The sequence below is a fragment of the Mus pahari genome, chromosome 9 (assembly GCF_900095145.1).
Source record: "Mus pahari chromosome 9, PAHARI_EIJ_v1.1, whole genome shotgun sequence".
Taxonomy (NCBI): domain Eukaryota; kingdom Metazoa; phylum Chordata; class Mammalia; order Rodentia; family Muridae; genus Mus; species Mus pahari.
In genome coordinates, this window is record NC_034598.1 from 89,945,557 (window position 1) to 89,960,038 (window position 14,482).

At 43.3% G+C, this 14,482-nt stretch overlaps 1 protein-coding gene across 1 annotated transcript in view; it reads left to right on the top strand.

The window, feature by feature from the left end:
• Cry1 (cryptochrome circadian regulator 1) overlaps positions 1 to 13,978 on the top strand; it is a 50,009-nt gene extending 36,031 nt beyond the window's left edge. The window contains exons 6-12 of the mRNA XM_021204964.2: positions 192 to 332; positions 413 to 724; positions 2,593 to 2,744; positions 3,060 to 3,262; positions 3,716 to 3,874; positions 13,728 to 13,799; positions 13,871 to 13,978. Of these exons, the coding sequence (XP_021060623.1) occupies positions 192 to 332; positions 413 to 724; positions 2,593 to 2,744; positions 3,060 to 3,262; positions 3,716 to 3,874; positions 13,728 to 13,799; positions 13,871 to 13,974 (1,143 nt within the window). The 3' untranslated portion in view covers positions 13,975 to 13,978. The remainder of the gene's footprint in view (positions 1 to 191; positions 333 to 412; positions 725 to 2,592; positions 2,745 to 3,059; positions 3,263 to 3,715; positions 3,875 to 13,727; positions 13,800 to 13,870) is intronic.
• Positions 13,979 to 14,482: the final 504 nt, after the last annotated feature.

A 14,482-nucleotide genomic window follows, 5' to 3' on the forward strand; every position in this document is an offset into this window, starting at 1 on the left:
GTGTGTGTGTGTGTGTGTGTGTGTGTGTGTGTACATGTCCTCTCCTTCCATGCGGTGCTGGGGAGTTGAGCTCATGTCTTCAGGCTTGGCAGTAGGTGCTTTACAAACCGCTGAGCTGTCTTATTGGGGTTACTCTTAACATTCTTTTAGTGTGATTACAGAAGTTAAGTTAATTGTCTCTGTGTTTCCAGGCCTGGGTGGCAAACTTTGAAAGACCTCGAATGAATGCAAACTCCCTGCTTGCAAGCCCCACTGGACTCAGTCCTTATCTCCGCTTTGGTTGTTTATCATGTCGGCTGTTTTATTTCAAACTAACAGATCTCTACAAAAAGGTATTATCTGAAGTCAGAGTATATTTTTTGAAATACTTTAAAATTTTTTCTGATAATACTTTCTTGTTTTTTAATCGCAGGTAAAGAAGAATAGTTCCCCTCCCCTTTCTCTTTATGGGCAACTCCTGTGGCGCGAATTCTTTTATACAGCAGCCACAAACAACCCACGCTTTGACAAAATGGAAGGGAACCCCATCTGTGTTCAGATCCCTTGGGACAAGAACCCTGAGGCTCTGGCCAAATGGGCAGAAGGCCGGACAGGCTTCCCGTGGATTGATGCCATCATGACCCAGCTTCGTCAGGAGGGCTGGATCCACCATTTAGCCAGACACGCGGTCGCGTGCTTCCTGACTCGTGGTGACCTGTGGGTCAGCTGGGAAGAAGGGATGAAGGTAAGTGTTCAGACTGATGTAGCATTTGCAGGAGTGCTGTGCACATCTGAAGACTGAGCTGCCTGGGAAGCTGGGGAGTGGGAGCTTCACATTTTGGGCTACCGTGTGAGGTGGGGCTGCGCTTGTCCGTTCTGCAGGCTTTCCAGTGGATAAGCATGTGATGCTCACAGTAGAGACACAGTTTCAAGAGCAAGGTGTGAAACTCAGACGGGCTCGTTAAATTGCTTAACCAAGAGTCATTTCTACAGTTAAACCTTCCATCTTCTAAGAGAACTATTACTGTTCGGCAATCTGGCCTCTTGTGGTAGTAAAGGCCTGCAGTCCGATGATACTACTTGATAGACATGAGAAGACCTGGACTGCAGGTCACCCTGGGCTACATCGTCGGCTACTTTTAAGAGTAAGAAAAGTGATTGGGTAGATGTATTTATATGGCAATCTCTGTCATACTCACACATGAGCGCTTAGAAATAGTGAGTTCACATTGCATGAACTATAAGCTACATCATCTTCCCTTACTTTACCATTTTACTAATCCTTTAATGCATATTTTGAAGCATACTATATTTCATAACATCACCATGAAGTTATACTTAAGACCTGTATCATGTGTTGCCTGTCTAGCAACATCAGTCTTTCCAATTCAAGGAATGTTTCTTTCTTTTTATTTTTTAAAAACATTTTTAAAATGTATCTGTGGGTGGGTGGGTTAGAGGGCCTGTTGGTTCTCTCCACCATGTGGGTTCTGGGAATTGAACTTAGGTTGTCAGACTTGACAGCAAGCCCCCTTACCCAGAGAGCCATCTCATCTCCTTAGGGGCTGTTTCTAATGCTGTTCTTTGCTTTTTAATTGTTAAAGGAGTTGTTTCCTATCACTTGTATCTCCTAGTACCTAATTAACAAGTTTATTAATACATTATTTAGTTATATTTTCTTTGGATCAGAGAATGTGAAATTTAAACTATAATGCTATTGCATTTATGATACCTTATGGTGGCATGATCCTTTTGTCTATGCAGTACATCCAAGTTTCTCCTTGTGATTTAGTTGGTGATATTTTTGCTTTCTTAAAAGTGGGATACTACCCTTTTTTATTCTACTAATATCTTACAGCTCTTTAAAACTAATGATTTGAGTAATTTTTTACTCTTCTCATAGTAGCACTTCCAAGGATATTGTCTTAGTTATTTTTCTATTGTCATGACCAAACACCGTGATCAAGGGAACTTATAAACAAGAACATTTAATTCGGGTCATGGTTTCAGAGAGTTTGAGAGTCTGTGGCCATCTTGGTGGGAGCACAACGGCAGGGAGGCTGGCGTGAATGTGGAGCAGGAGTCAGGAGCTTATGGCTGACCCACAAGTACGAAGCAGAGGGAGGGAGAGAGATCGCACACCCAGGAAACAACAGCCCCACTGCCAGTGACTGTCTCCAAAGAGGCCACACTTCCTAATCCTTCCCAAACAATTCCAATTACAGAACAGTGTGTGCATGTCCTTTCTTCCCTCTCCCTGTCCTGTCTCTATCAAATACACGCACACATAGATGTGTGTGTGCGCGCGCGCGGGTGCGTGTGTGTGTGTGTGTGTGTGTGTGTGCGTGCGCGTGCGCGTGCGTGTGCGTGTGCGTGTACACCTGTGGGGCCTCTTCTCATTCAAACCTCCACAGTTATAGAAGTAAATTTATCCACAAAGCTGTATTTCCTGTGTATTCTTTCCCAGAAAATTCTTATTAGAACACAATGTGTATTTTAGAATGTTTAATTTTCAGCTCTATTTTTTGTCTTGAGTTTTGCTCTACAGTGACCTTAGAGATGCTCTTTGGGTAAATGTGTATGTACATTGCTTGTTTACTGTTTCTTCCCAAGGTCTTTGAAGAGTTACTGCTTGATGCCGATTGGAGCATAAATGCTGGAAGTTGGATGTGGCTGTCCTGCAGTTCCTTTTTTCAACAGTTTTTCCACTGCTACTGCCCTGTGGGGTTTGGTAGGAGGACAGATCCCAATGGAGACTATATTAGGTAAGGGTGGTTATTGTTCAGTTTGAAATAGCTAATCCAAGGAAGAGCTCTTCATGCTTAGCAACACTTAAGCAATACTAGTATTCTCTAGCATTTCAGGGCATGGTGGCGCACACCTTTAGTCCCAGCACCTGGGTGGCAGAGGCAGGCTCATCTCTGAATTCAAGATAGTCTGTATTGGTGGTCAGCAGGACCTAGAGAAGTGACACATCATCTCAGGGCTATAGATGTGCTTTTTTTCATTCATGATTCATATTTCATTGTAATGTGCTTATAGTGCTGTTGATTAAAAAAATGTCTTCCTTCTCCCAAAAGGCGTTATTTGCCTGTCCTAAGAGGCTTCCCTGCAAAATATATCTACGATCCTTGGAATGCACCAGAAGGCATCCAGAAGGTAGCCAAGTGTCTGATAGGAGTTAATTACCCCAAACCAATGGTGAACCATGCTGAGGCAAGCCGATTGAATATTGAAAGAATGAAGCAGATTTATCAACAGCTTTCCCGGTACAGAGGGCTAGGTATGTCGGTCCCTGTCACCTGGACATGTCTCCTTGTCAGCTCTGGTAATAGTTTTTTTTAAGGCATTTTTTATTAGATATTTTCTTCATTTACATTTCAAATGCTATCCCCTAAGTTCCCTATACCCTACCCCCATCCTGCTCCCCAACCCACCCACTCCTGCTTCCTGGCTCTGGTTTTCCCCTGTCCTGGGGCATATGGTCTTTGCAAGACCAAGGGCCTCTCCTTCCATTGATGGCCAACTAGGCCATCCTCTACTACATATGCAACTAGAGACACAGCTCTGGGGGTTACTGGTTAGTTCATATTGTTGCTCCTCGTATAGGGTTGCAGACTTCTTTAGCTCCTTGGGTACTTTCTCTAGCTCCTTCATTAGGGGCCCTGTGTTATTGCATATGCCAGCAAGATTTTGCTGTCTGGTCATAATTTAATAGGCAAATGTTTCCCTTTAGGTCTTCTCGCCTCAGTCCCTTCTAACTCTAATGGGAATGGAGGGCTCATGGGCTATGCTCCTGGAGAGAGCGTCCCGAGCTGTAGCGGCGGCGGGAATGGAGGGCTCGTGGGCTATGCTCCTGGAGAGAATATCCCAAGCTGTAGCGGCGGTGGTGGAAGTAAGTGAGACGTTTCTGGACTTGGTAACATAAAGAGAGTAATGACCAAATCCACTCTTAGTGAGCCTTGTTGGAATAGGTTTTACTTTTTGGAAAGCTGTTTTTAAAGTTAAACGTTATTTGTGTTCATGCATACACGTATACGTGTATACATCCCCTCCCTCCCTCCCTTGGTAAAGATGTTAAAGATGCAAAATATCATTGCATGTAGTTGATATGGAGTTAAGCTAAAAGTCTTATAAAGTGAATGATAAGGGTTTTATTTTATTTGTTTTTATGTGGTTCTGAGAACAAGCTCAGGTAAGTGGTCCCCTACTAAGCAACTCTACCATCAAGATCAGCTTGAGTATAAAGGGAAACTCAGACCTATTTCCAGAATGTTCATTACTTTTTACTCTTACTAGGAACACATCCACTAGAAGCTAGTTTAAAAGGTTGGTAATCTGCAGGCCTAGCTGAACAATTCACCATATACCTGCATCTGTGCATCTTCCTTTTGCACATGAGTTTGTCTTACAGAGTCTTGTTTGAGAAACTGTTTAGTTTCTTAATCAGTTTTCAGTATGTGTGATAGTAGTGTCAAAAGTCCCTCAATGGGCTGAGAGATGGTTTGGTGGCTAAGAATGCTTGCTGCTTTTACAAAGGACCCAAGTCAGATTCCCAGATCACACATCAAATGTCTCACAAGTGCCTGTAACTCCAGCTTCAGGAGTCTTACACCCTGTGCTGGCCTCTTTAGATACTTGTGCACACGTGTGCACACACACAATATACATATAAACAAGCAGACACACAGACAAGTGTAACTTAAAAATACGTATCTATATTCCTTAGAAAACAATGTATATTAGAAATTTGCATCATTACATTAGCTTTCTAAGGCTACAACCAAAACTCATGTGAGACTGAGTAATGAGATTCAAAACAAACATCACTTCAGAATGCTTTTTTATTTTAAGGTATGGCATGTTCTAAGCTGTTATTAAAAAGAAAGCTTTTTCTTTTCTTTCTTTTTTTTTTTTTTTTTTTATGGTGCTGAGAGTTGAAGGCAGAATTTTTTGCTGGGAGACAGCATTCTATACACTGAGCTGTATTCCCAATCTGAGAATAAAATCCCTTTACAAAGTAACTGTATTCAGGAAGTTCTTAAGTCTCTGTAAAAGCTGCGTGTATGCGACCTTCCAAGGATTCATTTTGTGGGGAAGAAAACACGTTTTCCAGCCAGTCTTGTACACAGAAGTAGGGACGATCACTACCCTGACGGTAATCTCCGTGGCGGTGAGTGGTGGCTCCTCACTTGCTGTCTGAGGAAAGCATCACAGGAAGGTTAGCTGGCTTACAAGACCTCACAGCTAGTAAGTAGCTGCATAAGACTGAATGCAGCTCAGGCTCTTTTCACAGCAGGAGGCCTGCTCTGCAGATGCAGATTGTATAAGGTGAAATACTGCACTGCTGGGACCTGACTCACCCGAAAACCGCAGCCAGTGGTGACAGTTTACTGCAGACATGGTCCTCTGCAGGTCTCATATATATATATATATAAAGACTTATTTATTTATTATTGTAAGTACACTGTAGTTGTCTTCAGACACTCCAGAAGAGGGCGTCAGATCTTGTTAGGGATGGTTATGAGCCACCATGTGGTTGCTGGGATTTGAACTCTGGACCTTTGGAAGAGCAGTCGGGTGCTCTTACCCACTGAGTCATCTCACCAGCCCAAGGTCTTCTATATTTTGAAGAAAATCTCTGTATGTTGTTTTGAAAGTTCTTTCAGTTCTCTTGTTCAGTTCTCAGCCTGCCTTGCCAGCCCCCACACAAGTGTGAGAGAGAAGCTTTGGGGAGCACTCTGATGACAGGCAGGTGGGCGCTAGTTGGCTATAGGTGCCTGACTGATGATGACCTGGGTTTGACGGGGCACTCTGCTCCTGAACCCTTCATTTGGTGTTATCCTAAAGGCTAATCATGATAGCAAGTTAAATTGAGCTACTTTTGTTTCATAAATTCATACAATAAGATCTTTTTCATGTTACAGAAGAATTAATCATGAGTTTACTATAATCGTGTAAATGATTGCCTACACTACCTTTGGGGATGTTTCTCTGAGGTGTTTAAAAGACATAAAGAATAGAAACCCACATAGCACTTCCGGTCTGAAGTAGAGAGGGAAGAAAGTGAAGACTTGAGTCGCTGCCTCATTGAATAGTGGGTCAGGGAGCAGACAAGGCTGGCTTCAGAAGATGGTAGACTGCATCTGCTAATGTCAGATGGAAGCAAGAGCACGTCAGAACTCAACACTGTGGAGAGACCTCAGGGCTTGCTCGCTCGCTCGCTCGCTCGCTCGCTCGCTCGCTCGCTCGCACTGCACGAGGCAAGCTCTTCCTTTATCAGGAGGAAGCTTTCCCGACTTGAGAAGATGCATACGCTTTTAATTCCATTGCTTTATGCTCAAGCCTATCCTTTCTGGGGTTGTTACTGTCAGTGCCTGACATGGCACATCCAGGTTCACAACCGTTGGTGACATTTTTGTGTGTGTACTACTGCTAAGCTACACATGGACCTCTCTTTGGAAGGATTTTTTTTTAATGACGGAAAATTTCTAATCTCTGCAATACAAATAACATTTTTTAAAATTTTTATACTTTTTTATGCTTAGGAAATTTGTCATAGACCCAATTGTGTCTTAATGTACTTTTATTTTTATAGTGAAATAACCACCATTTATTTTCTAGTTTTAATTTCATTTTTGGTGTACTGTTTTCAATTAAAAACTGTCTGTTCGTCAGCATCATTGCTCACCAGAGCACTGTGAGGTTGCACTTTGCACAGCCACATAAAGTGACCAGCCACAGAGTGCTGAGTCCAGGACAGAAAGAAAAGAGCCAGGCCAACTGGGACAAGATGGTTACTGTCTACCTGCTAGAGTAGAGGGGAATGCTGATACAGAGGAAAACCTGGAAGTGTGAGTGGACAACGCAGCAGGGCTCTGGAGAAACCGTAGTCTATGAAAAAGCAAGCCTGAATTTGCTGTATAACCCCACACCCCACTCCCACCTAGTCTCCCCAAAGGAAACACATGTTCTCCATAAGCTAAGAAGTGCTTGTTTATGACAGCTTTAAGTAGTATGTAGTGTGCCACACAGTCAAACATTATTTATAAACAGCAACGTGTGTCTTATGTATGACCTCAAAAACCCCATATGCGCCAGATGGAAAGAAGAACATCTCACAGAAGTGGCAAGTCTTCAGCGCAGTAGTTCTCAACCTTTCTAATGCTGTGACACTTTAATCCAGTTCCTCGTGTTGAGGTGACCCCAACCATAAGTGTATTTTGTTGCTACTTCATAACTGTAATGTTGCTACTGTTTGTAAATATCCAGTGTTTTCTGATGGTCTTAGGAAACCCCTGTGAAAGGGCTGTTTGGCCTGTGCCCAGTGTCGTGACCCACAGGTTAAGAACCACTGCTTTAGAGGAAAAAAGTAAGTTAGTGGGCACAGGAATGAAATGAGTGCAGTGGGCAGGAGGGACTTCCAGATGTGATAGGAAACTAGGTGAATTTAGTGACTGTGAGGCCATCTGTAAACCTCTGGCCCTATGACCACTCACCCCTGCTAGCCACTCCTCAGGACCAGGGCAGCAGTGCCTTGGGTGCTTGGGTTCTGGTTTTCTGACCCAACTTAGCCTCAGAAAACTCAGAATATCCTGGGGCTGCCTTTGTGTACCCTGTGTTTTGCATAGACCCACTCCTGCTATGTAGACACTAACAGACACTAACATGCCCTTACATAGCAAGAACTCATTGTGAGTTGCTCAAAGTAGTGGGGGTGGGGTGTGTGTGTGTGTGTGTGTGTGTGTGTGTGTGTGTGTGTGTGTGTAGGTGAACAGGTCTTCCCTGGTGACATGTGCATGTGAAGTTGAATTGCCTCACCCAGGTCACCTTTGGCTTTGATAATGCACTAGCTGTCAGACTCACTGTAAACCTGATTGGTTGACACTTCATTTCTAGAAATTGCTTGCTTTTGTTATGTGTTTCAGGGAAATAAACTTAGTATCTGGAAAACTAATAGCAAAAATAATTCTTTAGAAGCAATAGTTTTTGTTTTCTGTGGGCAGGTAAATTGGTATGATTAGAAGATTAGAAATAGTGATTTTAATAACTGGTATTGAGAGCTCAAGAACCTTTGTTTCTTTGAAGATAGGGTCTTAATGTAGCCTGGGCTGCTTTTCTGTAGTCTCCTGCCTCTGCCTCCGGGAGCTGGGATTACAACCCAGTTTCTATGAGACGTTGAGGATTAAATGTGGACTGCCTGTGTGCCTGACAAGGACTCTGCTAACTGAGCTGCATCCCTGCCCCAGCAACTTTTTTTAATTTGAGAGTCTGGCGCTTTGTCTTAGGCTGCCCTCAACTTCATTTTCCCTCAGTTTACAGGGTGCTGGGATCGTGGACAATAAATAGCTGCCAGGTTTGATGCTTTGTCTTGCAAATGAGATCTCACAAGAAACCAGGTATTTGCTTAAAAAGCAGAAACTCTCTTTTCCCAGGTGCCTAGTGAGCCGAATTCAATCCCTGGGAGCCATTCATTGGTCAAAGAAGAAAATTCCTGAAAGTTGTTCTCTGACCTCCACACAGGTGGTATACACATACACCACATAGATACAATACACACACACACACACACACACACACACACACACACACACACACACGTTGTTCTTAATGTGAAAACAAAAACTGGGAGCTTATGGCACGTTCTCAGCCATCGTATTGTTGTGTGAGGGAGAGAGGGATTACTCGAGCTCACTATCAAGGATAGACTCTGCCATGGCAAGGAAGTGATGATGGTGGAAACGGAAGGCAGCTGGTCACATGACATCCACAGTGGTGAAGTGGTGGCGGATGTTACTGCTCAGCTCACTGTATTCTTTTTCTCAGCTGGGACCCCAGTCCATAGTAAGATGCTACCCACAGGCATCCCCAGAGATTGTCACCTTGACAGTGTTAACCACCATAGCCATTCAGACGACGGTGTGTTAGAAGGCCTGTCACAAGCTCCTTTCCAATACTGCACATGAACCTGTAATGAACAGTAGGCATACGTGATTCATTTTAGGAGGAAACAGTAAAATAATAACTTTCAGTGTAATTTAGAAAACACAGAAAAATGTAAAAGAGAAAGAGTGCCTTGTATAGTTCCAGCTAATGTAGTCCTTACTAAAATTCCAGTGCATTTCCTTCGGAATCTTTTTTTCTTTGAGAATTCACAGATGCATGTAGTATTTTGGTCAAACCCACCCTTTCCCCCTTCCTCCAGTCCCTCACCCTCACACAGGCTGTTCCAGTTTTCTCAGGCTCTGTTTCTAGAACTCAGAGTCCACATGGTGCTGCCCATGCATAGCCACGCTCTCTCAGGACCCACATCCCATCAGCAGCTCCTCAGGCTAGGGCGAGAAGTCACAGTTCCCTTCCACATCAGTGCTGGGATTTTGTGTGCACTGATTTTGTGCAGGTCTTGTGCATGTAGTCATAGCCATTGTAGTTCCTGTATAAGACTTCCCTGTTGTAACCAATTTCCAATGTGTTTTATGTAGCTTTTGCCCAATCTGTTTGAGTTTTTAGTCATAATTTTGTGAAAAGCCCATTCTGTGCTATTGACTATAATATAAAGGGAAGCAATGCTTTTGCCCTTACAAAACTTTCTGGAACAAGATTGTTTCTCCGAAGTGCATGTACCAAACCCACAATCTTACGCATGCTCTGTCCTCTACTACCTGAGCCGCGCCTTATTCCCAAAGATAAGCTGGTTTTGTTTTAGAGATAGCGACTTATTATATAGCCTGGTTTGCCTCAAGCTCAAGAGCAGCCTGTTTCAGACTTCTGAAACCTGAGGCCACGGGAACATGTCCCACACTTGGTGGGAAATACTTTTTTTTTAAAGTAAATTTCAGGTGGGCAAGTTACCTCAGGAAGGTGCATGCCACCAAGCCTGACTACCTGAGTTTGATCCTTCGGAGCCTCATGATATAAAGACAGAACTCCCACAAGGTGTACACACACACACACACACACTGGAATAAAATGGTATTTCCATTTCATTATCTCTTACATGCTCTCAGCATTTTTTGAGTATAACTGCAATAAAGACCCTGAAGACATAGGGATTTTGGGATTTCTCTCCCTTCTTCTTCCCTCCCTCCCTTCCTCCCTCCCTCTTTATCTGTGTGTGTGTGTGTGTGTGTGTGTGTGTGTGTGTGCGCGCGCGTGCGTGCGTGTGTGCACACGCGAGCTGTTTTAACTCAGTACAGTGTTTACAAGGTTATTCACTAAGTATCTAAAGAATGAACAGAATTGATGAATTGAGAAACCGCAACCAAGGTTACTATTTTGAGCCTTGTCTAAGGCCCTTCAGCTGATGTGTCCCTCCTCAGTCACCATTGTTGTCCTAATAACACTGTAATTAGTAAGCCTTCTTCCTCCTGGACTCTGAGCCCCATGGCGTAGATCCTGTGTCTTCATAATAGTTGTATCCGTCGTATCTCAGCAGCTGTGCGGCAGCTGTGAGTAAAGCACCCCGGAGCGCGTGAGTGCAGCAGGTGAGGATGGATTGTCACCAGGGACTGATGACCCTGCACTTGGAAGGCTCGCAAGGCCAAAGCCAGCCTGAACTACGTGACAAGGCCCGATCTCAGAAGGAGATGTATTTGCTGACCTTTTATTGCCATATGAGTCATAGGGCATGAACTTGTCATGTGTCTGTCTCTGGATATACATGTCAATGACATTAAAAAACATTAGCAAGGCTTCATGAGAAGGGGTAGACAATGTCATGCATGGCAACACTTCCTAAATATGGTGACCCTTATCGCATTGTATACTTCCTAAATATGGTGACCCTTATCGCATTGTATGTTCTCAGTACAATTAGAAAATGGCCAATCTGTGAATGACAGTATCAACATTTCAAAAACAAAAACAAAAGCCTGTGAATTAAAGTGTCAGTAGGAGTGCTTCTTTCTTTCATTCATTTTATGGACATAAACATTTTATTTATTTTTTTTAAAGGAAATCCAATACTTGTAAGCAAAGAAATATTGAACATTTACTAAGTGAAATACTACATTATTATTTTTTTAAATCTTAAATTACTATATGAAGGTTTTTTAAACCAGTTTTGAAAATCTATTGGAACATTAAACATGATAGAAATAGAAAATTTCTTATGAAGTCCTCTATGAAAGGAAATTGTGACAAGTTCCTGATTAGACAGAAACTGTTCCATCTCCAAGGGGGACTGTGCAGCGTAACTGTGGCTTCACAGAATGAACTGGGTAGTGCTTCTTATGTTTCTATTTTGTGGAATAGTTTGAAGAGTATTGGTATTAGGTCTTCTTTGAAAGTCTGATAGAATTCTCTTCTTTTTTGTTTGTTTTTCTTTTTGTTCTATTTTGTTTTGTTTTGTTGGTTTTTCTGAAACAGGGTTGCTCTGTGCAGCCCTGGCTGTTCTGGAACCTGCTCTATAGCCCTGGCTGAGTACCAGGATCAAAGGTGTGCACCCCACCACCTGGCTTGCTTCTTTATTATAGTATAGAGATATCCCTTCCCAGGGACGGAGGCTGTTCTCTGTGAGCCAAGGTAGACAATTTTTAAATTCTGAGTACCTGAAAAATGGAATTCCTTATCCAAAAAGACAACTTGATCAGCATTTAATAGAAATAAGTGGTCTTGAAGCAGCAAGCACAGGCCTGCATGGGTTTGCGCCAGGCCCTCTGCATGTATATTAGAGCTTTTAGCTTAGTGTTTGTATTGGAATCCTGAGTGTGAAAAAGAGCAGGGCTCTTGTCCCCTTGTGCCTGCTCTTGGGTTTTTCCTTCTTTTGGGTTTCCTTGTTCAGCCTCCATATGATGGATTTTGCTTTGACTTATTATGTTTTATTTTGTTGTGTTTGATTCTTACCTCTTTCGAGAAGCCTGTTCTTTTCTAATGAGAGACAGAAAGGGAGAGGATTAAAAGAGTGTGGCTCCACCTGGCAAGAGTCTATTTTCAATGACAGGAAAAATAGTGAATAAGTTTCAGTATTCATTTCTTTACTTATTAAATGGGGTTTTGCTATATAGCCGTAGCTAAGCTGGAACTTGCTGCGTAGACCAGGCTGGCCTCAAACTTGTGGCAGTCTTCCTGTCTTGACCTGTCGGGTATTGAGGTTGCAAGTATACACCACTATGCCCAGCAAAACAAGTATAGTTTTAGGATGACCTGTCCCATGGGCCATGTGGCTAAATGTTTTCTTTCTCTCTGGTTTGTTTTGAGTTATTGTTCGTTGGTTTGTTTTGAAAGAGTTTCATATAGCCCTGTCTGCTTTTGATTCACTGTGTGTTGAGCAAGGATCCTTTGAACTTCTTCCCCCTCATGCTTTGTCTATTTCTGGGATCACACATATGTACCACAGCCAGCTTGCCCATACTTTTCATAATCTGAGCATACTGACTGAAAAACAATGTTTCTGTAAAGCTTTTCTGTTCTAGGAAGTCAGTTTTCTTACATGATAGCTTCTTTTTGAAAGGGTTGTTAAATTGCTTAAGTAACTGCTCCATATGGGTGTCTTGCCTTTGAGATCTGAATTGTTTAGCTCTCAGCTAGCAGAGCCTTACTCCTTCATCTCCATTGAAACACATTTTTAAAGGGCTCTGACAGAAGGATGTGGGCCCAAAGGGCAGGGTGAAGGACCAGCATCTTCCTCACTGCTGCCTGTATGTTTTCCCTTTATGGTCACTGTCTTAATTAGGGTGTTACTGCTGTGCACAGACACTGTGACCAAGGCAACTCTTATAAGGACAACATTTAATTGGGGCTGGCTTACAGGTTCCCAGGTTCAGTCCATTGTCATCAGGGTGGGAACATGGCAGCATCCAGGTAGACATGGTTCGGGAGGAGCTGAGAGTTCTACATCATCTGAAGACTGCTAGAAGACTGGTTTCTAGGCAGCTAGGAGGAGGGTATTAAAGCCCACGCCCACAGTGGCACACCTACTCCATCAGGGCCACACATGCTAATGGTGCCACGCCCTAGGCCAAGCATATACAAACCATCACAGTTGCATTTCCAGGTATCACCTGGTTAAAAAAAAAAGCCTGTGCTAGGGCTGGAGAGGTGGTTCCGCTGTTAAGAGAACACACTGCACTTGTAAAGAGCCTGTGTTCAGTCCCCAGCCTCCACTTTGGGTGGTTCATAACTTCCTCTAACTCCAGCTCCAGGGGATTGGGACACCCCTGGCCTGTGTGGGCCCCTGCACTCATATGCACATACCCACATAACTAAAAATACAGTAAACCTTTTTTAAAACCACAGGAGAAGGCTCACTCAGCAGAGCACCTGCTATACAAGGACTCACACGTGTGCAAACTAGGTATGGTGATGAACTGTACACCTGAGACGCTGGCACTGGCAAGAGATGGGAAGACCAGGAGCCCACTGGTCATTCAGTCTAGCCAGTCGGTGAGGTCTGGGCTCAGGGAGAGACAGACCCTGTCTAAAGAGCTAAGCTGGAGAGCAGTCGAGAAAGACACCTAACATCAACCTCTGGCCTGCTCACATAGAGCACATACATGACATGTACAACACACAAAAATGCATACATGTAAACACTGCACTCAAAGTGAAAATGAAAGACAACAATGGTTTGTTTTTGCCTTGAACTGTCAACAGTTTTCTTGATTTGTGATTGTAATTTTTTGACTGAGTTAAAAAATGAGAAAAGTATATAACTAAACTTAAATTCAAAAGTTAAAAATTGGCTTTACAGTCCTAATACATAATTATGTCTTAAGTTTTTTAATCATTTTCTTTTGTTTTAAATCCAGATTGCTCTCAAGGAAGTGGTATTTTACACTACACTCATGGAGACAGTCAGCAGACTCACCCACTGAAGCAAGGTAAGGACATGCGCTCGAGCCCGGCCACTCTTCTCCTGGCCCAGCTCACACATGCCTTTGTAACCGTGTAGGGAGAAGCTCTGCAGGCACCGGCCTCAGCAGTGGGAAGCGCCCTAGTCAGGAGGAGGATGCCCAGAGTGTCGGCCCCAAAGTCCAGCGACAGAGCAGTAACTGATACGGTAAATACTTAGGTCTTCTCTTCCCTGCTTTAGTAGAGTATAGAATTAAAATTAAGTAATTTCTGTGTGAGGACGGATCCGTTCTCTACCATATGAGCAGTTGTTATAAACGCAGTTAGCGACTGAGCGGGAGAGGAAGGAGTCCTTGTACCAGACATAGCACTGAGCTCAGCCAGGCTCCCAAACCACACTGTCTGCCTAAACTGGAGAAGCCTGTGGTTCTGAAGAAGACATGGTTCTCTTCTGATGGAACTATGAGCCTTCTCCTTTCAGAAACCTAGTAAGCTCCCTCTAAAACCTCCCTCAGAGCTTTACTCTGAGTATTGCTGTGTAAGGAGGGAGGGGGTTATATATAAGCAGGCTGGCCTCACACTGCAGTGAGCCTTCTGAGCCTTCTTCACAAATGATCATTTTTCATCTTCTGTCACGCTGCTTTGAAAACCTCATCATTAATTTTTAATCAGTGCTGGGCCTTGTTAGAAGTAGCAAAACTCCTGCCTACAT